At 38.0% G+C, this 24,515-nt stretch overlaps 1 protein-coding gene across 2 annotated transcripts in view; it reads left to right on the forward strand.

Moving 5' to 3' along the window:
• Positions 1–6,719: 6,719 nt before the first annotated feature.
• Positions 6,720–24,515, forward strand: part of ATL2 (atlastin GTPase 2) — a 57,904-nt gene continuing 40,108 nt past the window's right edge. For both annotated transcript variants that reach the window (XM_037806801.1, XM_037806800.1), the window contains exon 1: positions 6,720–6,849. In XM_037806801.1, coding sequence (XP_037662729.1) covers positions 6,732–6,849 — 118 coding nt within the window. In that variant the 5' untranslated portion in view covers positions 6,720–6,731. The remainder of the gene's footprint in view (positions 6,850–24,515) is intronic.

A 24,515-nucleotide genomic window follows, 5' to 3' on the forward strand; every position in this document is an offset into this window, starting at 1 on the left:
AGTGAGGAAAACCATAAGGTGTCTCTTTACATATAAACTGTGTGAATCTTCCCAAAGAATACCTACAGTAAACAGCAGAGGCTGAAATGACTTCTTAGATGAACTTTATAGGTTTTAGTAAGGATTTAGGCACTTTTTTTTTTTTTACTATATTAACTTTAAGTTAGCAAATGGACTATGCTGTCCTGTTTGTAAGCTCTCTTATCTTAAAGTGTCTCTGAATGTTTTTGCAGTGATAAAATAACAGTGTATATATCTTTGTGCAATAATTTTTAAGAACTTTTTTTTCTTCATATGATGTTCTTCAGGCCAATAATAAAATAGAAAATATCCTGACAACGTGAGCTCTCCAAGTTCCATGTCACACAGAGATAAGGGGAATGTTACTTAAGTTGATAAACAGTCTGCCAGAAAAAGGGGGTAGGGTGGATGTTCTTGGAATTGAGGTGTGGCTTGGGTCCCAGAGCTAGAACCTTAGTTACCTCAAGAAAATTACCATGAACATGGAAAGGGTTGTTCTTTGAGGTTTATGTGACAGAGCTGGCATGAATTTCTTACTCTGTTTAAATATATTTGGATTGAGTATGTGGCTTTTCTGTAGACCAGCTAAATGCTTCCTCTCTTTTCAGGGAAATTGAGCAATTTCCATAGCTCCTGGGAGGAGAGCTCTGGGATGGTAGAGTATGTTTGAAATCAGAATTGTCTGGGAAATTTGGACTGTACTGAGAGTTTTCCTTCTCTTCAAGAGACACAGAATAGGCTGTGAAGAATATCCCAAAGAAATTAGCTGTATTCTATACATAAGGTACAAACTATATATCAGAAATGGACTCTGAGAGACTCTAGGTCATTAGTCACCCTGTTTAAAAATTTTCTGGAGAGATATCTGAACTGGTATTGCTAATTGTGCCAATGTCTCCCAAGATTTTTTCCAGGCAGGAAGTCATTTATTTTATCACAGAAATCTGTTAAAAGTCTAAATGAACCACTTGCAAAGTAATTTTTTAAAATTATGTAAGCAGTTGAGTAGCACAACAGAAAATTTGGAATATAGAGAATAAATACACACCCCACATATCATCCTGTCACCTTCCTTTAACAAATCTCCTTCCAATTTTTTTCCATGTCAATATATGTTTTTACATGGTTATAAGTGACTTCTTTTCTCCTATTTGACATTGTTAGCATTTACTTCTAATGCTAAAATGTTAATAATAGTCATTTGTAATAATACATGGAATATAAATTTTGATTAATCTTTGATCCAAAGAGATATTTTACCTTTTAAAAGAAAAGAAACATTTTTTAAGTTGTTAAAATAAAAAAAAACTTTTTTGCAAATAATTTCAAATTTTTGGATGTTTCAAGACTAAAAACAATACATGTAACATCTGTATATGCTTTATCCAGATTCAATTATTGCTATTTTGCCCAATTTGCTTTATTTTTGGCTTTCTTTTTCCCTTCTCTTTCTCTCTACACACATAATATATTTTTCTGAAGTATTACAGAGTAATTTGCATATATTATAGACTTTACCCCCAAATACTCGTGTGTATTTTGTAAAAGAAGAATATTCTCTTAAACATAGTGCAATTATCACTTCAGAAAAGTTAACATTGATACATTTTTCTCTAACCTAACATCCATATTCCAGTTTTGTCAATGGACTCAATAGTGCCCTTTACAGCATTTTCTGTCACTAGTACAGCATTCAATCTAGGATCAGGTATTGCAGTTGTTATATCCTTTAATTTCCTTTAATCTAGAACATTTCCACAGCCTTCCTTTGTCTTTTAGGATATTGAAGTTTTTGAAGAATACAGTCCCTAAAAAACAAAACAAAACGAATAAGGATGTTTCTCATGTTAGGTTTGTCTGTGGTTCCCCCATGATTAGACTCAGGTAAGACATTCCAGACCAGAGTTCTATATACGTGATGCTGTGACCCCCTCAAGGCATCACATCTGCCGGCCTACGATATCCATCTGCCTCCTCGTTGGTGATCTAGTCAAGGTGTTACCTACTTTCTACATTATATAGTTTGTATTTTTCCCCTTGCAATTAATAAGCAAACATGGGAAGAAACTTTAAGACATACTGCATTCTGCTTTTCATCATTTCCACCCCCTAGATTTAGCATCCATTGATGACTGTGGTCTGAACCAGCCTTTACTACGATGGTTGAAAATTGGTGACTTTTCACCTCCAGCACTGCCTCTGCGTTAACCAATGGACTTTCAGCATTCCACTGTAAAAAGGGGTCCTCCCTTAGCTCCTATTTATATATTGATTTATTTATCCATTTATTAGCAGTATGGACTCATAGATTCCTATTTTTCTGACAAACTGTAACTCGTTATTGCACTGAATTATTTTGATGCTCTAATTGTCCCAAATTTGGCCAGTGGGAGACCCTAAAAGCTGACTTCTGTGACTTTTTGACATGCCCCCATCATATTTTTGAGTATTTGCTTAATTTCTGCAACACAAAAAAATATGTTCAAGGTCCCTTGTACCCAACCTGCCCCAACCCTGGAATCAGCCGTTTCTTCCGGGGCACCTGCTTTGTGGAAGATGATATTAAAAGACCATGACTGGGCACCAGGTATGCACTTTGCTACTCAGGTGTCTTTGTTTATAGGTCCTTTCTTTGGACAGAGCTAGGAAATATATGCATGTATATGTACATATACCTACACATATATACACCTATACACATACATATGTATTCACACTTATACTTGTGTACACACATACAATTTAGAAATCATGTCTCCATAGCAATACCTCCAATATAATTTATCCTATAGGACTCATCTTGCCTTTCCCCTTTCCTTATTTGTATTATGTCCCTTTTTCCCCATTGAGAACCTTGGCTCTCAACAATATCAACACATTTACTTATATGCTCAATCCTATAATACATCTATAATAGCTTCAGAATTGCTTTGCCCATGGCACTACAAAAAACAAGCCTATTAAAATGAGTTTAGGATTTGTTTCCTGGTCTCCCTTCACCCTGACCAAGACTGAGAAATACAGTCCAGTACTAAGTAAATTACTTGCATTAGTTGGCTCGCGCTCTCTTTTTTTCCCCTCTTTGTTGTGGTTATGTTATTCATTTTAAATACTGTTAGGTTCATTTATTTTAGTTTGTTTTCAGTTTTAGATCCCCGTTCCTCATCCTTGTTTATTCAATTATTTTTTTTTGACCATGTAGAAAGTGTTTCAAAAAGGTACACTAAGAGAAGTGTCACCTGGTCCTGCATTCCTTCTGTCCTATTCCTCCTAACCCCTTGGAGGGAACCAGCTTCATTGCTTATACTTTCTGGATTTTTTTTTTTTTTTTTTTTGATAGATATTCTTATTTCCTCTTTTCACACAAAAGGTCACCTACAACATATGCTCTTTTGCATTTTGCTTTTTTCACTTTTAAGAATATCTCCTCAAAATTACTCCATATTGGTTAATAGAGATCGTCCTCATTTTTTTTTACACCTGCAAAGTGCTCCATCATGAGTATTTACCACAATTTATTTAACCAATGACTTATGCTTGGATATTTAAATAGTTTCCAATATTTTGCAACTGCAAATAAGGCTGCAATGAATAATCATATGTATTGCTGGAGTTGTATCATTAGGGCAAATACCCAAATACAGGATTGGTGGATCCCCTAGTAAATGCAAATGAAGTCTGTTGAATACTGCCAAATTCCCCTCCACAGGAATATTACTTTGCATTTCACCAGCAATGTATGAGAGTGTCTGTTTACCCCACACCCTTGCAGACAGAATGTAAAAGGAAATTTTCGAATTTTTGCTAACCTGATGAATGGGAAAAAGTGTCTCGGTGTTTTAATTTGCATTCCTTTTTTATTATAGGTGAAACTGAACATTTAAAAAATATGCTTAAGGGCCATTTTGTAATTATTTTTGTGAATTGACTGTGTATGCCTTTGATCTTTTTTTTTTCCTGTAAGATTTAAAAGCCTTAAAAATTGTTTATCAGGCAGAAATGGCTTTTAATACAACTTACATAATAGGAGGCTGTAATCCTGAGTACCTGTTGTGGATTGGCTATGGATTCTGCCCTCTGGGAACTCACAGTCTGTAAGCTGAACACTGTCTCAGTGGGTGTGAGCACTCTGGAGCCAGACTGCCTGGGTTCAGATGCCAGTCCTGCTACTTAGGCAAGTCAGTTTACCTCTCAGTGCCTCAGTTTCTCCATCTGTAAGATGAGAGTAGTAATAGCATGTACTTCTCAGGATTGGTGTGAGGATTAAATGAGTCAATGTATGTAAAGTCTTTTGAACAGTTCCTGGAACAGTAAATATTTCCATAAATGCTAGCTATTTCATAGTCAAGAAAATGCTCTCAATACATGATTTGATTTGATCCCAGAGGAATCCTGTTATATACCAATCACCAAAAATGAGGACCTGGAAGTTTGAAAACATTATTATAACCCATTCATTCATGTATGCATTCTTCCATTCCTTGCACAGATATTTATTGAGGCCTTGCTCTGTACCAGACACTGGTCTAAGCACTGGAAATATAACTTGAACAAGATAGATCTTTGAACTCCTGAAGCTCACTCTCTAGTGGTGGAGGGGTGGTTAGGGTAAGGGTGTGAAGAAGGAAGCCCATTTTGTTTGTCTTGTTCATCACTTGTCTCTTCAGCACCTGCAATGAGTCAGGACTCGTTTGTTAAATGAAACAATGAAGGAATGAATGACTAAGTGGTGAAAAACCAGGCTGGATAAGTAGCAGGGTGGCAATCAGGAAAGGCCTTGTCAACAATTCTGAAGAGTTTGGACTTCATCCTGAGCAGAGAAATCACATGATCAGATTTGCATCTAAGAAAACTCTGGCTGGTGGCTGCATGGAGAACCTGCAGGAGAAGGGTACACAGCAGAGAGGTTGTACCAATGTCTAGTGGGAGGTGATGAGGGCCTGAATCAAGGAGGAGGCTGAGGGGAGGGTGAGAGGTGTGCTGGAGAGAGATTTAGAAGTTAGAATTGACTTCATATGGTGACTCACTGGGTGTGGAGGGGAGAGGTGGGAGAAGTCCAGTGTAACACTAAAGTTTTTAACTTGGGGTCAGAAATTCACTGTGATAAGAAATTGGAGAGGGATTGCTGCCTGGGGAAAATGGTAGAAGGTCTTTTAAACATACTGATTTGAGGTGAGACCATGTTTGCATTTGGCTTCTCTCTACTCCCTGGACTCAGGAGCTGTGGCCCTGTCCAGGGCACTGTACAAGTAGCCTCTGAGATGAATTGTGTCTCACAGTGGAAAGAACACCAGCTCTGCAAACCACCTTAACTCCCTGGGGTTCTCTTTCCAGGAAAATGATGGGGTGCACTTAGTGCTAAATTAACTGCTAATTCTAACTGGAAGTTTTTTTGGATTGTTAAATCTTTGAGGGCAAAAATACTCATCTTTGCATCTTCTCTTATTCCCAAGATGATACCCTGCATAAAGCAGACTGTGGACAGTAATAAAAGGATGTAGCATAGGGAGATTATGGAAGGAAATCCATCATCACGCAAAGAACGGGATATGCTGCCTCAGGGGCACTGAACCAGGATGCCGGAGTTATAATCCAGGAGAAGGAGCTCCAAATTCCTTTTCCAAAAACATAGAAAACAAATGAACAAACGCCCCCCAAACAGCCCAACAAAAAACCCCTCTAGAATGGCATCCAGCAGTTACTAGGACTTTGAAGCTCTGTCACAGATTGCACCCAAACTTCAACGTCATCAATGCTTTCATAGAGATTAGGCAGAATGAAAGGCTGTGAAATTTAGACTTGAGCAAGCCAGCGATATGGACACCTGGACAACTCTCTTTATGGGAAAAGGGATAAAAGGAATAGCTAATGCCACTGGTGATATGTTAAAGATCTACGAGAATGGTATCCATGTTTCACAGAACCCTCCACCGGCTGAAATTTCTTTAATAAGGTGACCTGAACTTTGTGCAAGATGGCACTGGATTCCCACAAGGAGGCTCACCACGGTTAAGAAAGGACCTTCTACAATTCACTCTCTGATTAGAGTGCTCTTCTGGCTTGCTTCTGCAGAGAGGGGCGAGAGCAGGAAGGCAAGGGCATGCATAGTCAATAAGAGAGGGGGAAGGTCTCTTAATTAGGTGGGGGGAGGGCTGATGCAAACAAACTATAGGATGGTCGCGGGAGGGGAAGCAACGTTAGGGACTTGTGTGAGGAAAGAAAAGATCAAGAGGAAAAGCAGGGCACAAGCGACAACGGGGAGGGCCGTGGAGGAGGAGAGGGGGATAAAAAGGAGAGAAGGCAAGGGGTGTGAAAGCAACCTCATGTGCAGGGTAAGGATTGTGGGGAAGAGAACTGGGTTACTGTATTGGAAGGAGGTAGTTCTCTGGAGATCCCTTCTGCGTTTACACAGACCAGACCAGTGCTAAGAGGGGGTTATTCCGGGCTCAGGGAGTTGGGAGTGTGAGACGGTGACGGTGGGGACGCCCCCAAATCCTTCCAGGAGCAAAAGGCCAAGAAAACCGAGTGGCAGGCAGGCAGGGCGGAGGTGGAGAGAGGGCACCGGTGGGCGGGGCGGGGGCGGGGCGGAGGAGGGGTGCAGGCTCCGGGAGGCGCTAGGACCCGCCCGCCGCCCGGCCGGCTCCCGGGAGGTTGATAAAGCGGCGGCGGCGTTTGACGTCAGTGGGGAGTTAATTTTAAATCGGTACAAGATGGCGGAGGGGGACGAGGCAGCGCGGAGGCAGGAGCTGCAGCCAGGGCTGCGGCGCCGTCGGCGGACCAGCGACCCAAGCACCCGGGTTAACCACGTCTCGTCCACGACCTCCTTAGGTAGGGGCCGACGGGGCAGAGGCGGCAGGGCCCGGGCGGGGAGAGGGTGCGGGCCGCAGGGGCTCAGCGGACACTGGCCGCAGGCGGCGGGGTCGTCGTCCTCGGCTCGCTCAGTCCTCCTCCCGCCGCCGCGGCTGGCCGCTGGGCCTAGCCACCGGCGTGCCTGTGCTCCCGCCTCGCGCAGCCTAAGAGGCGGGCCGTGGATCCCGCAGCAGCCGGGTGAACTGGCGGCCCGCGGTCTGCGCCCGGCCCCCTGCCCGCCTGCCAGCCGCGTGGCCGCCGCCGTGTCCACCCCGACCTGAGGGGGCGGCCTTGAGCCCCGGCCGCAGGCTCGGGACGCGGGGAGGTCGGCCGCGGGGCCGCTCAGTCCCGGCGAGTCCCAGGCGCCGCGGGGCGGTCGGTCACCCGGCAGGTACTGGTTGTCCTGTTCCCAGCGCGGAGAGGAAGGAAGGAGTGGCCGGAGCGCGCGGGGAGAGCAGACATTTCGCTGCCAGGTGGGAAAGCTCGCCCAACACCCTTCCAGGAGGGAACCGCAGCCTGCAGGCCAGGGCTGTGCTTGGGTGCGCGCGTCCTGGGGCACCTAGGCCCGCGAACCCATTCACGCGGGTTGCGCGTGGCTAGAGTTGCAAGTCCAGATTTAGTTGTCAAACTGAGGGTATGAGCCGTTTAACTAGTCTCTAAGGCCTCAGCAGACTGAAAGTGTCTGTGGTGTGGAGTCACCTGATCCTCGGCTCCTTGGCTTTGCTGAGCGTGAGCTCCTACTGTACGTTTACAGGGAGCGCCCCTGCCCCCTCCAAGACGCATTTGCCTGGGTAGCAGAGTGTTGTGTGTCCCTGTCCCTCACAGTCATAACACCCCTATTTTTAGGAGTTTAGCATTTGATCTTTCACTGTGGTGTGAAATTGAACGCATGAAATCCTGATTGAGAATTTTGATAGTACTTAAAGGCATAAAGTTTTTCAAAGGTTTATAAATAGTAAAAGCTTACGATTAGGTAAGTATGGCCACGACGTAGATAAGTTTTTACTAAACACAATAAATATGATCTTGTGTTTTCAGATCTGTTTCTGTAATCTGTCAGAGGTTTTATGAAATGCAGTTTAAAACATTTTTTTTGATAAAGCCCTAACCATGAGGACTCACTTTAATGGAAAACTTTATGTGACATATACTTCGTCATTGGTAGCTCTTGAGCATGTTGAACATATATCGGAAGTGAAGACCAATGTAGAGTTTTGTAAAGGGAAAAAGAAAAGGAAATGAAGCTTATTCTATTATTGCCTGCCAAGCAAAGAACTTGACAGAACTGTTTACAATTTTAGCAGTCCATAGAAAAAAATACTGCTGGAGAAGAGAAGCTTTTGCCTTAATCAGACCTTTGCTGGTTGGAATGCAAAAGTAATTATTTGCTGCCCTTAGTTAGCTCTTTCGGACCCCAGGGAAGGGTATGTGTGTGCTTTTGATTTTGTTTTTAAAAATTTATTTACGGTAACCATTTTAGATGTGGTTCCAAAATGTTTTAGGAGAGGTGTAATGTGATTCTTTCAAGGTTATGAACATGATTTTTGTGCTGTGATTGACTGAGAGGAGAAGAAACTCGTGCGATTGTTTTTAAGTAGAGCCCTCCATTTATTATCTGTTTGCTACTTGTAGGTTTTTGTTGTTTTACTTTTTGTAGTTCAACTTTTGCTTGTTTGCCATTCCTGTCAAATGGCTGCCTACAACAGTCCGTCCCGTCTTCCCCCCACCCCCCTGCTAATTTGCTCTTGAGTCACCTATTACTGCATTAAAAACCAAATAAACTTGTTAGGATTTTGCTTAAGTAAGAGCATACAGGCTGTAAATGAGTTAAGCCAAAAATAACTCATCCTCGTTTATAGCCTGTGTAGAAACTCTGTCTCTCTGCTTTCTGGAGAAGTAAAGTTGAAGAGCAGAGTTGGGGTGCATCAGGTGCCACTCTAGTAGTGTAGTCTTTGCGGTCCTATGGGAAATGCTTACTCCTTTTAGGAATGTAGGATCCTTATAAAACATTCACATTTTAATGACTTTGTCGCTGATAGGAATCTGAAGATGTGCTTAAATCTATTTGATCAGATGTTTTTGAAATTCTTTATTTGGGGAAGAAGAGGTTGTCTTACATTAAAGAAATGTGTGTTATATAGAAAAATATTGAGTGAAACTAAGATTCTGGCCTCACTGAGTTGAGCACATGTAGGTGCATTTTGGAATTTGTTTTTAGTTTGTGATTGTATTGTAACTTTAGGGTGAAGTTTTTGAATATTCACAAGTGAAAGTATCATCTTGAAATTGTCAACTTTTTCCAAAAAATGCTTTTTCCTCCTGTCTGGTATAAGAAGTTTTAAACTTAGGTAGCTGCCAAGTAACTAGAAGACTGATTTCCAACTAGTCTGATGATGCTGGAGTTCAAAACATACTTTTAAAATCTTAGGACTTGGTAGCAAGATGCACTTAAAATTTTTTTTTTATGCCCAATTAGAAGACCTGTTTGACAGACACAATTGTAAGCAAAGCCATTTGACGGGATCTCAAAGTCAAGAGCCAGAAATGTAAGGGATCAGAGTAGAAGTTAAGCTTTTTTTGTAATGGTGATTTATTGTACAACTTTTCAGAAGTAGGGGTTTTTTCCTTCTAAGGGTAGGTGCAAGGAAACAGCTTTTTCTTTTTAATGTAATGGTATGATTCTGTAGCCATTTTGGGTTTTTAAAGCCCAGGTGTGTTATTTACATTCTAGAGAATTTGGGCATTATTTAACTTTAAGAAGACAGACGTGGATATAGAATAATTGAACTTGATCCCACAATGAATACATTACTCAAGCAGTTTCTTCCTATTCTTTATTCTTCCTCACCAAAAATATTCCAGTTTTTTTCCTCAAATATACAGTTGAGGGCTCTCTTCATAGCCTTAAAAATGGATAGCCAGGAGAAAGCATCAAACTGAAGATATGATAGCAATAATGACAATCCTTGGCACTTTAAAAAAGCATTTTAAACAGGTATTATTTCCATAGTGAAAACAATTATGACTTGACCACAGTCACAGAGCTACTCAGAGGCACTCTTAGTGTTCTCACCACTTAGAATCCTTACTTGTAATTGTAGATGACTGGGGAAAACTTTGTTGAATGAAATCTGAAATCATACCGAGGAAAAGAGAAGATGGGGTGGTTTAAAAGGTAAACATAGGGCAAGTCACTAAATGGAGTAGAAATTTTTTAAAGAGGGGAAGAGGTGGATATTAATTAGTGAAAGAATTAGAATAATTCTGTTTCTCAACTTGGTAAATTATATGGTGTTCACAAGTGCAAGTCAAAATAACTTTTACAAACGATCTTTCACGTTATTGGTAAACATATTTCTGTGTGTGTATACATTTATCACTAAAGTTGGATAATGTTTTGTAAAAAATGTGTGCCTTAAGTAGCCACCTTTACTTCCTAATCTAGGGTAAATAGCTGTTTTATAGGGAGTTGGTTTTATGAGCAGGTGATACATGCTAGAAACAACTTTAAATCATGCAGGATTAAATGCATCCTGTTTTCCTGAGGAGATAAGCACTTCTGATTGACTTTGGGTACTGGTCTTCTGGCCAATACAAGTATAATCGAGGGGATTCCTTTATTAACCTTCCAGCTTAATAAAAAGTATTCAAATAAGTTGTATTTCTTTGATTGGCACCAAAATAATCAGTTATTGACTAGTTGGATATTCTGGCCAGTAACTAATAACTAGGTGAAATATATAACTGATAAAAGATGCTTATCTAGGATATCACATTTGCATAATGCTGAGATTGTGGGGCAGTGTTTGTCTAATCATAGAGAGGCAAGAGAGTGCAGGGAAAAAAGAAAAAAGAATCAGAAGCTGAAAGATCAAGTCATTCTAAGCTCTCTGAACCTGAAGCCTCACATAAAGTAGTCATAATAATCTCATAGCAAGACTGTTGTGGGAAACAAATGAGATGATAAGGTACAAGTGTTTAGTAAATTGTAAAGCTGTTTGTTTGTAAGACCTTGTAACATATTTGTAAGAATATGCCGGTTTGACTACTTGTGCTATTATATGTGTGTATATTTGCCAACAGAAAGTTCCTTCTGATTTTTCCCCCTGTAATATGGACAGGGGTTAGTTTGGGAGAGGTGGTGGGCATGTTTTTAACTTTATCTGTAAAATGCTGATAATATGTTCATGATACGGTTATTGTATTAAATGTGACAAAAACGCTTAACCCAGCATCAAACATTCTATTGGTGGTGTGTTTATAATGTGTGGTTATTTAAGAAGAGACTTTGAACAAAAAATTATTTTTTAAGATAGGCAACTTGAAGGGTCTTTGTTCAGTTTTTAAAATATGATATAAATATGCATTCTTCTCAGCTATCTTCATTTCAGTAAACATGCATTTTAGAGACCCATTTAATCATGTGGCAAAACAGTCTTCTGGTATTGTTTATTTCTAATACAGGATTCAATATAAGTTAATTTCTTAGTTTAAGATCATGGCAGTTTCCAAGAATAGCGCAATGGCTTTTCAAGAGTAAATCTGCAAAATCTAACTTGGGTCTCTTATGCACAGGAATGTCTAAAAAATGATTGACTTGACATCACACTAACAGTAAATCCCCAAAAAACCTTTTTATTTATTTATTTTCTTGCAATCATTTATATAAATGATTAGAACTACATAGTTAACATAGTTCTGTAGATTTCCTATCCTTTGACCCCTAAGTGGATTTGGAATGGAGATTTGGATTCTAATACTAGCTCTGTAACATTTATCAATAACATTTATCCCTTCTTGGTCTTCTATTCCATATGTGCACATGTGGTTAATATCTGTCCTAGCAAACTTACAGGTCTTTTTCTTTGAATATTAAAGAGATAAATATCTATGAAGACGTTTTAGAAACTCTGAGCTTGGCACATTAAGTGAACTGTTCTTTTCATATCGAATGACATAACAAAAGTTGGATTAAGTTCTCTTTTATTGGAACAGTGTGTGTGTGTGTGTGTGTGTGTGTGTGTGTGTGACCCCCCCCCCCTTCCCTAGTCTCACAGATCCTTTATTTGCAAGTGTTTATTTTGAGGTCGAAAGTGTGAGGTAGAACACTTTATTGTCTTGATTTTAAATTTTAAAATTGTGGGCAGCTAAACATTTTCTTAAACAAATTCTTTATTGTTTGTGTTTCTTCCTTTGCATGTTCACTGTGGAGTCCCTCACCAGCTGTTGGTGGAAACAGGGTCCGTGCCATAAATTTGAGAACAAATTCAGCACAATTGTTGGGACTGTTTCCCCCAGTCAGTTGCATTTATTTAATCATAATTTGGGGGATTTTCATTGTCTAGAACTTTTAAATCTAAATAATAGAATCCATTAATTTTTTCACTAATTTATGCCTGAATCTTAAAAAAATCACTTTCTAAGCATCATCGAATTGTGAAAAGAAGTTCAGAATAAACTTAGCCAACTTTTTTTTTTTTTTCTTTTTGAGAAGTTGTAGGCTTACAGAAAAATCTTGCAGAAAGTACGGTGTTCCCATATAGCCTCTTCACACAAACAATTTTTCCTATAAATGCTTTTCATTAGTGTGGTACCTTTGTTACAGTGATGGCACAATATTATTATAATTGTATTATTAACTAGAGTCCATAGTTTACATTAGGTTTCACTGGGTTGTACGGTTTGATGGTTTTTTTAAAAAAAATTGTATTCTGGAAACATAACCTATAATTTCCCATTTTAACCTCTTTCATATACGTTTTCTTTCATAAGTACATTTTTTAAACTGAATAATATTCCATTGTATGTATATACCACATTTTATCTATCCATTCATCTGTTGATGGACACTTGGTCTGCTTTCACCTTTTGGCAATTGGAAATAATGCTGCTATGAATATCGGTGTGGAAATATCTGTTTTAGTCTGTGCTTTCTTGTCTTTCAGGTATATACCTAGAAGGGGGATTACTGCATCCTATGGTGGTTTTATACTTAACTTTCTGAGAAACTGCCGAACTGTTTTCCACCGTGGCTGCAGGGGGAATGGTTTTTGAATGACAAGTTGGAGAGAAATTTTGACAGAAAAATCACTCTTGTTCTTTGATTTTTTTTGAAGACAGTTACTAAAGCTTCAGAAATTGTTTTCTTTCCATAAAGATTTTAATTTTTAAATAGATATGACAATATGAACTGACTTTGTAGCATTTTTGTTTACAGTTGAGATGTTTTTTATTGCAGGGAAACGGTAGTGCACTTAAATGTTTCTCAAAAAAAAATAACTAAATTCTGAAATAAGCTGAAGTTCTTGGGAAGGTTGAGCAAGGTAGCTGAGGCCAAATGTCTTGTTGCAACTGGATATTAAATAGAAGTTTACTGCCTTTAAGTAACAGCTAAACTTGTGATTAGGCTGGGCTTTTTTTTTTTTCCCCCTCAGTTTTACTGAGATACATTCACACATATAGGCTGGGCTTTTTTTTTTTTTCCCCCTCAGTTTTACTGAGATACATTCACACATCACACAAACCATCCAACGTATACAATCACTGGCTCACTGTATCATCATATAGTTGTGCATACATCCCCATGATCAATTTTAGAATGTTTTCATTATCCCAGAACAGAAATAAGAATAAAAAACAAAACGCAAATCCTCTCTACCGCTTATCCTCCACTATTGTTGACCCATAATATTGGTGAGTAAATATGTTACTGTTGATAAAAGAATATTAAAATATTACTGTTAACAGTAGTCCATAGTTTACAATAGCTATATTTTTCCCATATACCCCCCCTTTTTTTTTTTTACGTTTCTAGTAGTACATGCAAGAATGTATTTATATTTGTGTTGTTACTCGGTGACATACATGACTTTAAACAGCCACTTTCAGTCAAATTTACCTACAATATGGCACTATTACTTATAATCCCAATAACAAGCTACCATCTGTCTTTCTCTAGATACCCTATATTCTATTCTACATTTTAAGACTGAGTTTACATGTTCTAATTAGTTCATATTAGTGAAATCATTCAGTATCTGTCCTGTGTCATCCATGTTGTCACATGCTTCAGGACTTCATTCCTTCTTACTGCTGCATGATATTCCATTGTATGTATATACCACATTTTGTTTATCCACTCATCTGTTGATGGACTCTTGGATTGTTTCCATCTTTTGGCAATTGTGAATAATGCTGCTATGAATACATGTGTTTGTGTCCCTGTTTTCAGATCTTCTGGGTATATACTGAGTAGTGGAATTGCTGGGTCATAGGGCAACTCAATATTTAGTTTTCTGAGGAACCACCAAACTGTGTTCCACAGTGGCTGTACCATTTTACTTTCCCACCAGCAGTGGATAGTGTTCCTATTTCTCCACATCCTCTCCCATATTTGTAGTTTGTTTAATAGCTGCCATTCTTATAGCCATTCTTATAGGCCATTCTTATAGGTGTGAGATGATATCTTATTGTGGTTTTAATGTGCATTTCCCTAATGGCTAATGAAGATGAACATATTTTCACGTGCTTTTTAGCCATTTGTATTTCCTCTACAGAAAAATGTCTATTCATATCTTTTGCCCATTTTATAATTGGGTTGTTTATCCTTTTATTGTTGAGTTGTAGGATTTCTTTATATATACTGGATATCAAGCCCTTATCAGGTATATGGTTACCAAACATTTTCTCGCATTGTGTTGGCTGCTGCTTCACCTTTTTGACAAAGTTTTTTGAAGCACAGAAGAGTACAGTCTTGAGGAGTTCCTGTTTATCTATTTTTTCTTTCGTTGCTTGTGCTTTGGGTGTAAGGTCTAAGAAGCTACTCCTATCACCAGATCTTGAAGATGTTTCCTTGTATTTTCTTCTAGGAGTTTTATGGTCATGGCTCCTATATTTAGGTCTTTGATCCACTTTGAGTTAATTTTTGTATAGGGTGTGAGGTAGGGGTCCTCTTTCATTCTTTTGGCTATGGATATCCAGTTCTCCTAGTGCCATTTATTGCAGAGACTGTTCTGTCCCAGTTCAGTGGATTTGGGGGCCTTGTCTAAAATCAGTAGATGGTAGATCTGGGGGTCTGTTTCCGAACTCTTGATTTTTGCTATTCAAGGCACCTTTCCTTTCCAAATAAATTTAATAACTAGCATTTCCAAGTCTGCAAAGTAGGTTGTTGGAATTTTGATTGATATTGCATTGAATCTGTGGATCTATTTTGGTAGAATTGACATCTTAACGATATTTAGCCTTCCTTTCCATGAACACTGAATGTCTTTCCTCCTATTTAGGTCTTCTTTGATTTCCTGTAGCAATGTTTTTTTTTTGTTTGTTTTGTTTTGTTGTTGTTTCTAGAAACTTCTATTTTGGTTTGTGTGTGTGTGTGTGTGAAAATTGGGTCACCATGTTAAGCATATCTCTTATTGTAGGTCTTGGTTAAAAACTTTTTAAACCACCGCGTTTGTTGGTATTCCTTGGTAGGCACAGACTGTAAAAAACGACTGCTCCTGCATGTCTTTGCTTTTTCAGGCTACCTGATTTGCTTAATTGGTGTGATGTCACCTCTGTTTGCTTCATCTTCAATGTAGTAAGGACACCTGAATTCAAAACTGTTCTAGAGGCAGGACTGGAGACCCATGGTCTCCCTGACCCTCTGTTAGGGTCAGTGGTGGCATAGAGGCTGAGGTTCTCCATGTGTAGCAGTGTTTTATAGTTTTCTCTGTACAGGTCCTTTACATCCTTGGTTAAGTTTATTCCTATATGCTTGATTTTTTTAGTTGCTATTGTGAATGGAATTTTTTTCTTAATTGCCTCCTTGGTTAGGTCATTACTAGTGTATAGAAACACTACTGATTGAAACACTACTGATTTTTGCACATTAATATTGTATCCCACCACTTTTAAGCAGGGCTTTTGATCATAGCTCTTAATGTAATATGTGTAATATGATAGTTCATACTTTGTCCTAAATATGTATTTTTTTTTAAATTTCAAAAGCAGAAAGTCTGGGTAGACACTTTGGAAAATACGGTTAAAATAAATGAAGAAGAAAAGAATCATACCAACTGGTGGTAACCACTGCTAACATTTTAGTATATATCCTTGTTTAAATGCATAATTTACTTTTTCCTAAATTGGAATCTTATTGTAATGTTTTAAATCTTCTTTTTCATTTAATATTATAGGCATTTTCCCATGTGATTTAGTAATATCTATAAATTAATTTTTTTAATGGCCGTGTAGTATTTAATCCCCTTTTTTGAATATTGGTTTTTTCTTGTGAATAATGCTGGATAAACATCTTTGTAGATAAATTTTGATGTTTGGGATAAGTTTTAAATGTAGATTGTTGGGTCATATGATATGTACATTTTTAAGACTGAAAACATATTAGAAAATCATTCAAGAAAGGTTGTAACTGTTCTGTCCCTGTTAGGGTAGGTCTGTGCCTGTTTTCAAATATCCTTGTTCACAGTGGGTGGGTGTTGTCAGTTAAAAATGTATTTCAGTTGTAGGTAAAAATGGGCACCTCACAGTTTGCATTTCTTTGATTACAGTCATGTAGAAATTTTAATATGGTAATTAAAAATGTGAGTTCTTTTTATGAATCGCTTTTTTGTGTTCTTTGACCATTTATCAGTTAGTGTTTCTTTTATTGTGTAAAAGCACCTTTGCATGCAGGAAACACTTTCATATTTCCTTTTTAATTTTGTGTCTTTTTTGGGGGAGAATAGTGAATATGTGTTTTTAAAACAGAATGGTTTCATATAAATGTTTTTCTTAAATAAATTAGCAACTTTTCACTTAACTTAGTGATAGTCTCTTCTGGGTCCTTAGGTGAGCTTTTGGAGTATTTTTTTTTTATGTGCATGCACTCTATTTTTATCTCGTATCAAGTGAACATACTATCAGCATGACTTATCATTGAAGATGTTGAGTTTGATCACTTGGCTGGGGTAGTTTTTGGCAGGTGGAGTACAATTTTTTACTGTTTACTTTTTTTGTGTGTGAGAAATCGAGTGCTTATTCTTGTCTTTTTATTGCCAGAGTAGGGAAGGGTGGACATTTGCTTTAGTGCACAATAGTATGGTAGAAGAAAAGCAAGTTTAGGAGTTCAGCAGACCTGGGTTCAAATCTTCACCACCACGAGGCTTCAGTTTCCTTAACTTAAAAAAAAAAGCTCCTTAAAAGTTTAAGATTGAAGATAATGTCTTAAAAGCACTTGGCATATATTAAGTATACAAAGAAAATTACTGTCCCTTCTCTCGAAGGTAAGGGACTGGGACTAGTTTTCTTTTGAGAGTAGAGATAAGAGCAGGCAGACAATACTCAGACAAAGGAACTTACTCCTTTTTTCCTTTGATGTTATCAATTGACATGTTAAGCACCTACCTTATAAAAGGGCTTTTTATTTGCTTGTAATGATTACCTATATAGAAAAGGGTGCAACAGATCCCTATCTAAGCTTTCATGTAGATGCGAGATCGGAGAGACGTTATGCATATTTGTGAGTAAAGTTTATCATTAAGTTTATAAGTTCAGAAGTAGAAATTACTGTGAACTGTTTTGTTGAGGAAGACTTCGTTGAGGAAGGTGGGCTTTGTCAGATCTTAACAAATGGGTGGGTCTTAGCTGAGTATAAGGATATACCACTTGTTTGAAGATAAAAAATAGGCAATGTGTTGGTAAGTTTTACAAAATAATTTGAGTTGTCCCTGCCTTTAGGAATTTCAGTCTTAAAGGGATGTTTAAAAGTATTTAAAAGTAATTAAAGGCAACTGAAAGATCAAATGGTTTTAGAGTATGTCTTTTAAGCAATATGGACTCTTTTTTTGTAGCCAAGTAGAGCAAGGAGTTGAGTTAAAAACTGGATAATTCCTGGAAAAACTGTATGAATAACCTGAAGTGTGACTTCTTAAAAACTGTGATGTGCTCCCCCCACCCCCTATTTTTAAGCATTTGTATGTGTTCACGGCAGGGAATTCTGACGTATACTTGAAAATCGCTAAACCAAAGAAGGGACAAAAGGTATAGTGAGAAGCTTTGGCTTTCTTATTCCCCTTTCCCCCGCAAATTAGTCACATTTTATCTAGTTGGGAGGATGCTTATTTGTCTCTGCTTTTGGCACCATTCTCTTCTTTTTACAGCTGCTCTCCTAGTAGAAATTTTTCCTGTATTGAGTCTGACATTTGAGTGTATAGTTTTTCTTCGTTTCGTTCTTTTTTTTTTTTTAAACTGCTGCCATAAAGAGTCATCTGAGGTAGGGAGATGTGGCAAAATGGAACTTAACATCTTATTTCGAGAGTCTTGGCAGACACCTTTTTGAGATTTGACGTGAAAACTCTTTTCTAAATTTTAGCTTGGGTCTTTGAGTATATTTTATTTTTTTGCTTATGACTCCTTTGAGATCAGTTAACTGGTTATCACAAATTTCATAGCTAGTCTATGGGTTTAATAGCTTTTAACTTCGCACAGAGTTAATTTTTGGGCCAAAAGGGGAATGATTAAACTACTTGCCTGAGTCAAGGAAACCTACTCTGGTTTTGATGGCTTCCTGATTCCGGTGTTAAAAAATCTTGGAGCCACTGTACCAAAAATACTTTTTGCAAAGGAAATGTAGTACATTGTCTCTTTATTAAAACTTATGAGAAGGAAAGAGAAATGACCCTTACAAAAAATAATGAGCAATTTGTGTTATATGTTCCCTACTCCAAAGAAGGGTAGGTTTCAGACTAGCTCACTGATGCATCCCTTTCTAATTTTACTGTCACCTCCTGACTTTGGGCCTTTCACCTTATACCCCTAGGCCTTAGATCTGGTTTCTCTGTTTTTAGACTCTCATTATGGTTCTTACTTTCACTTTGAGTTTATCTTTATAACACAGCTTTGATCCTATCACTCCTTTGCTTAAAAATTATCAGTGGCTCTTCACAGGGTTAATTAATGCCCAGCTATCCTTAGCTAAACATTTAAGGTCAGCCTCAATTGGACCTTCAGGGTCCAGAGAGGTACAGCCTTCTTCATAATGTCTTCATTATAACCCTAGCTTAAATAATCCAGTATAGCCTTTCTTTTGTATTACTCAAATAGCATTTGCTTTACTATCCTTTCATACTTGTTTGTGTAAGAACCTTGGCAGGAAAAACCGTTACTAATGAATTGTATCTCTCTAGTATCTAGCATAGTGCCTTGCTCTTTAATTATCAGCTAAGAGTAGTAAATAGGTTGGGAGCTTTCCTCATTATTCGTGACACATTGTGTAAGTGTACTGAGCATTGTTGGACTCAATACATATGAAACGAATAGCGCATTGATTTATATACATAAATACACATTTTGCCAAGGATGGACAAACATAATTGTATTGCATCTTGTATTTTAAGAAAATGCAGTTTAAAATTTGTCCTTCTAAAAAGTTTATGAAGAAAAAAATTTTTTCCCCAAATGTGATTTGGCATGATCTCATTTACTGACTGTATAAATGATTAAGTTTTGGCAAGGAATTTTTGGAAAAACCAAATGGAAAAATAACTGTATGCAAGATTTTTTATAAACATAGTGTACAAATTGTATTTTTGGTAACTTTTTTCCAGCTTTCTAGAAATCTTTAATTCAGCTCTGCGTTTGTACATCAGACATATTCATTTGGTAATAAAGATGTAGTTTGCTCAGTTGGAAGAGCATGGCTTTTGGAATCACAAAGACCTGGGTGTGCTTACTAACAAATGTGTGTCTTTGCAAATTGTCTAATCTACACTTTGGTGTCCTCCTTTATAAAAATAAGGATACTCATAGCTATCTCACAAAGTCATTTGTGGATTAAAGAGATAATGTATGGCTATTAGCAGATAGTAAGCACTCTAAATAAATGTTTCCTTATTAGAGAAGGCCTCCCTTACATTCCTTTATGAAATGCCAGCTCCTGCTTCTATTTCCTTTAACTGCACTTAACACCTGCTGATGTCAAATATTTTTCTATCTTCCCACCTTTAGAATGTAAACTAGTAAGGAAAGCATTATTTTTTTGTTTGTTCATTTTGTTTACCACTGAATCTGTAGTTCCTACAACCCTATTGAAGGTATCCAGTGTATATTTATTGAAGGAATAAAGGTTTAAGCACCCCCACTTCTAGGAGTGTCTTCTTGAAAGGTAGTGGTTCTTAGAGTGTCGTCCTTTTAGCCCCTTGGTGGCTAAAAAAACAAAGACTCTTAAGCCCCCCTACATTCTCCACTGATCATTTTTACTCAAAAGAGTAAAAGAGCTGAAACCTGGAATTTATTTTAAAGGAAAAGCATATTTTGAAAATATAGACTGATATGAGCCTCCTTAACTTTATGGTTATGCCATAAAGGAAACAAGCATTGGTCTTTAAAAGAAATATGGTATAACATTGAAAGTACTTTGGTATAGTGGAAACTCATGGGCTTAATATAAAGGTGTAAATAGAAATTTTGATGCATTCACTACTTTTTAGCTGTAGGAACTTTAGAATTTTTTTTTTTTTTAACTTCTTTGATCATCCATTTCCTCTCTGTGAAGTAGGAATAATAGGTAAGTCACAGGATTATTGGGAGGATTACTATCAGAGTGCCTGGTATAAAGTCATAGAACCAGTCCATAAATATTCGTTCCCTGTGGAACTAAATTCTGAAACAACTTAAATTGTTTCATTAAAAGCAATTGCAACATATTTCTAACTTACAGAAATGATAGAGAAAAATATAGTAGATGTCCCTGTGCCCATTGCGTAGATTTAATACACAATATTTACTATATTTGTTTTAAATCCCTTTTTTAGAGCAATATGGGGGTTCTCCCAATGTCTTTCTCTTTTTTTCTTCCCTGTCTCCTCAGATATTCATTGTCCTGAAGTTGGTGTATTTATTTCCTGGTTTTTAAATAGTTTTAGAACATATGTGTATATTCATAAGCAATATATAGTGTGCTGTGTTTTAAAAATGTTAATAAGTGAAAAAATGCTAATAAGTGGATCAAACAGTTATTTTTTTGTGGCTTGAATTTTTTTCATTTGACTTTGGATTTGAGATTTATCCATGTATAAACGATTAAATCTTTTTCTTAATTTTAATTCTCTTTGAATATTTCATGATTTATTCATCCATTGTTATTTAGGTTGTTCCGGTTTTTTGTTCTTTTGCTTTTTGCAATTACAAGCCGTACTTCTTGTCTCTGTCTCCCTGTGCATATGTGCGAGAATTCTTCCAGCATGTAACAACTTACCTAAAAACTATTAATTTTTAAAAGTTGTAGTATTGTGTACTCTAATTTTAAAAAAAAATCTGGACCACAGAAATTTTTTGTACATCCCTCCATCCCCCCCCCCCAAAAAAAAAAAAGTTCATAAGAGCGGGTGCAACAAACACCCTTTTTTCTGTTTTGACTTGGGGTTAGATTTTCTGCAAGACTCCCCTTTAGAAGAAAATGGAGAAAGAACCTTAGGTGAGGACTCTTAAGTTGCAAAGCCTAAATAGAATTTGTTTCTGAATTTCTATCTTGTTGCTTAGGGTCCCCTGAGCCGTTATTTATTATAGCATTTCTTAACTAGCCAACAAAGTTGATTTCATAAACTGCAACCTTATTTAAAATATCTAATTGACATTAGCTTCATTATTATTATATTTTCTTATCTCCAAGTACGCTTGCATTCAAGTGTATGCTTTAATAACTGATATATATATATATATAGGTATGTTCTGTTCCAGTCTTTCTATGCCTCTTTTTTTATTTTTTAATACAGTTTTATTGAGCTGTATTCACATACCCTACACTCATCCACAGTGTACAATTATTCACAGTCATCATATAGTTGTACATTCATTACCAGAGTCAATTTTTGAAGATTTTCCTTATTCCAAAAGAAATAAAAATAAAAGTAAAAAAGAACCCCTAAAGCATTCCATCCCTCCCATCCCATGCTGCTTTTCATTTAGTTTTTGTTCCCATTTTTTTGCTCTTCTGTTCATATACTGGCTAAAGGGAGCGTGAGCCAACAAGTTTTCACAATCACAGTCACACCATGTAAGCTATGTAGTTATGCAGTCAACTTCAAGAATCAAGGCTACTGGGTTGCAGTTCAACAGTTTCAGGTATTTCCTTCTAGTTATTCCAATACATGAAAAACTAAAAAGGGATATCTGTATAGCACACAAGAATGCCCTCCAGAGTGACCTTTCGACTCCGTTTGAAATCTCTCAGCCACTGAAACTTTATTTTGTTTCATTTCATTTTCCCCTTTTGGTCAAGAAGATTTTCTCAGTCCCACGATGCCAGGTCCAGGCTCATCCATGGGAATTATGTCCAAGTTGCTAGGGAGATTTCCACCCCTGGGAGTCATGTCCCATGTAGGGGGAAGGACAGTGAGTTCATCTGCTGTGTGGACTTGGGGGGGGGGGGGCACATCTGAGCAACAAAGAGGTTCTCTAGGGGAGACTCTTAGGCACAATTATATGTAGGCTTAGACTCTTCTTTGCAGTAACAGGCTTCATAAGGGCAAGCCCCAAGATTGAGGGCTCACCCTACTAAATTGTTAGTCATCAGTTTGTGAGAATATCAGTAATAACACAGGTGGGGATGTCCAACATGTCTGCATTTTTCCCCAGTTCCTCTGGGGGCCCCTGCAAATATATTTTTATTCTCTGCTGAAATTACTTTGGGATGTATTGGGATTTCACACTAACCTGTACAAACCTACCAGATCTCACTTCCTATTCAAAGAAGAACTGGTTAATAGTTGATGATAAGCTTTGGGAAAAATACTTTGAGTGTATACATTTATAATCTATTTTACCTTTTCATCTTTTTAGATAAACGTGTACAATTATTTTTATGCCTCAGTGTTCTATAAGTGAGAACAGCAAAAATTCTGTGACATCAGTGCTGGTTACTATGGAAACAGGGTAGACTTCAACTAGAAAATATGTGAATCTTTAGGGGAAACAACTGTTTATCTCCTGATTTTATGGTCATGAAGGAAGAAGACCCTGCACATCATACCCTTTAAAAGCATTTCTTACAGATTACTGTGGCTGGAAATCAAAGATCCTAGAACTTCATATCTAGCTTGTGTAATTTACCCCTTCATTTTGCGCTGGAAGAAGGCATGCCAGCCCAACACAATATGCTAATATGTGGCAGAGCTATAAACTTCTGGAAAACCGGGAGCATTCTCCAATTCCGGAAGAGTATTTGAGCGACTTCCTGCTTCTCTCTCAGTACCCAGGAAGGCAGCTCTGGTTTCGGAGGAACTTGGACTTGCCTGGAGCTGTCAGGACCTGCCCCCTGCACAGTTTCTGACTGCCACTTTCTCGCCTCTCATGGTTGCTGGGAAAACACTGACTATGGCAGGACCCTCATCTTGATCCAGGAGGTACTCAGCCTCAGGAATGACCAAGTCAGGAAGGCAGACGAGCACGTTTACAGCCTTCTATACAGGGAATAGTTGAGAAATTACAGTGTTCCTTGCTTCTGCCACACTTATTTTCTTCTGTCCTGAGAATCAGATTTTGGAGATCCAGAGGTTGCCAACCTTGGCTACCTAAGAATCACCTGGACCCCAACCCAGAGTTGTTGACATCAGAATGGAAGGGGGAGGATGGGCATCAAAAAATACCATCACTATCCCTCACCCTAGGTGATTCTACAGCCAGAGGTTACAAACAATCACTGCAATTCTAACCCAACTTTCTCTGTTTTACAGCTGAAGTTTCTAAGAGTTAAGCAGCTCAACCAGGGTTACCCAACTTAAAGTCCAAGCCTGGAATTTATGTATAAGACTGCTTGCTCCTCAGTAATGACAGAGGCTTTTCCCCATTAATGACTGAATCAGTCACCTTTTCTTCTCCTCTCACTTTTCGTTGTTCAATGAAATACTCCTAACAACCTGAAATCCATGTTGCTGTTGCCTATAAGAAATTTAGAAAGAACAAATGCTCTATACTTACTGTGGAATTTTCAGTTTTGCTGCTTAAGTAAATGCTTATGCTCAGTTAAAAATGAGAATCATTCCTCACCCTGATTTATCCCTCATTTATCACTTACGTTTCCAAAGGGATTCACATCTGTCACCATCATAACTGCTCTACAATGACCTGTTTTTGTGAATGAAACAAGCAAGCCCTAGAAAAGTTCAGTGATATATTCAGGGCAAATGGATGGCAGAGGCAAAATGATCATCTAGGCATCCTACTTCCAGCCTGCTGAAACTGTATTTACTCTCACCTTCTTTCCCCTCTTGGCTGTTTAAGGTGCCCTTTGCTTCTTGGTTTTTCCTCTCTGGATGTGACACCCTGAAAAATGAACTCATCCTACTCAGTCAAGGAAGTTGTTGCTGGCTTTCCTCTGTGTTTCTGAAAATAGGTTTGTCTTGAATACTTTGAGGTCTTTGGTGCTTGAAAATTGAAGAAACAACTAATTCATTGGGAATGAGAGAGACCAAGAGCCCAGACATTGTCATGGTGGCCAGATGAAGTTGAAAGAAAGTTGGGCAGGGAGGCAGAGGCAAAGGTCCACTGTATGACCTTGAACAAGTTATTGTACCTCTCTCTCCGCTGGAAAGCCAGAAAGTTGGACATGATCTCTGAGGACTCTCCCAGCTCTGATGTTCCATTAACCAATGAGGCTTTGCAATCTGGGA

Source organism: Choloepus didactylus, chromosome 17, assembly GCF_015220235.1.
Source record: "Choloepus didactylus isolate mChoDid1 chromosome 17, mChoDid1.pri, whole genome shotgun sequence".
Lineage (NCBI taxonomy): Eukaryota > Metazoa > Chordata > Mammalia > Pilosa > Megalonychidae > Choloepus > Choloepus didactylus.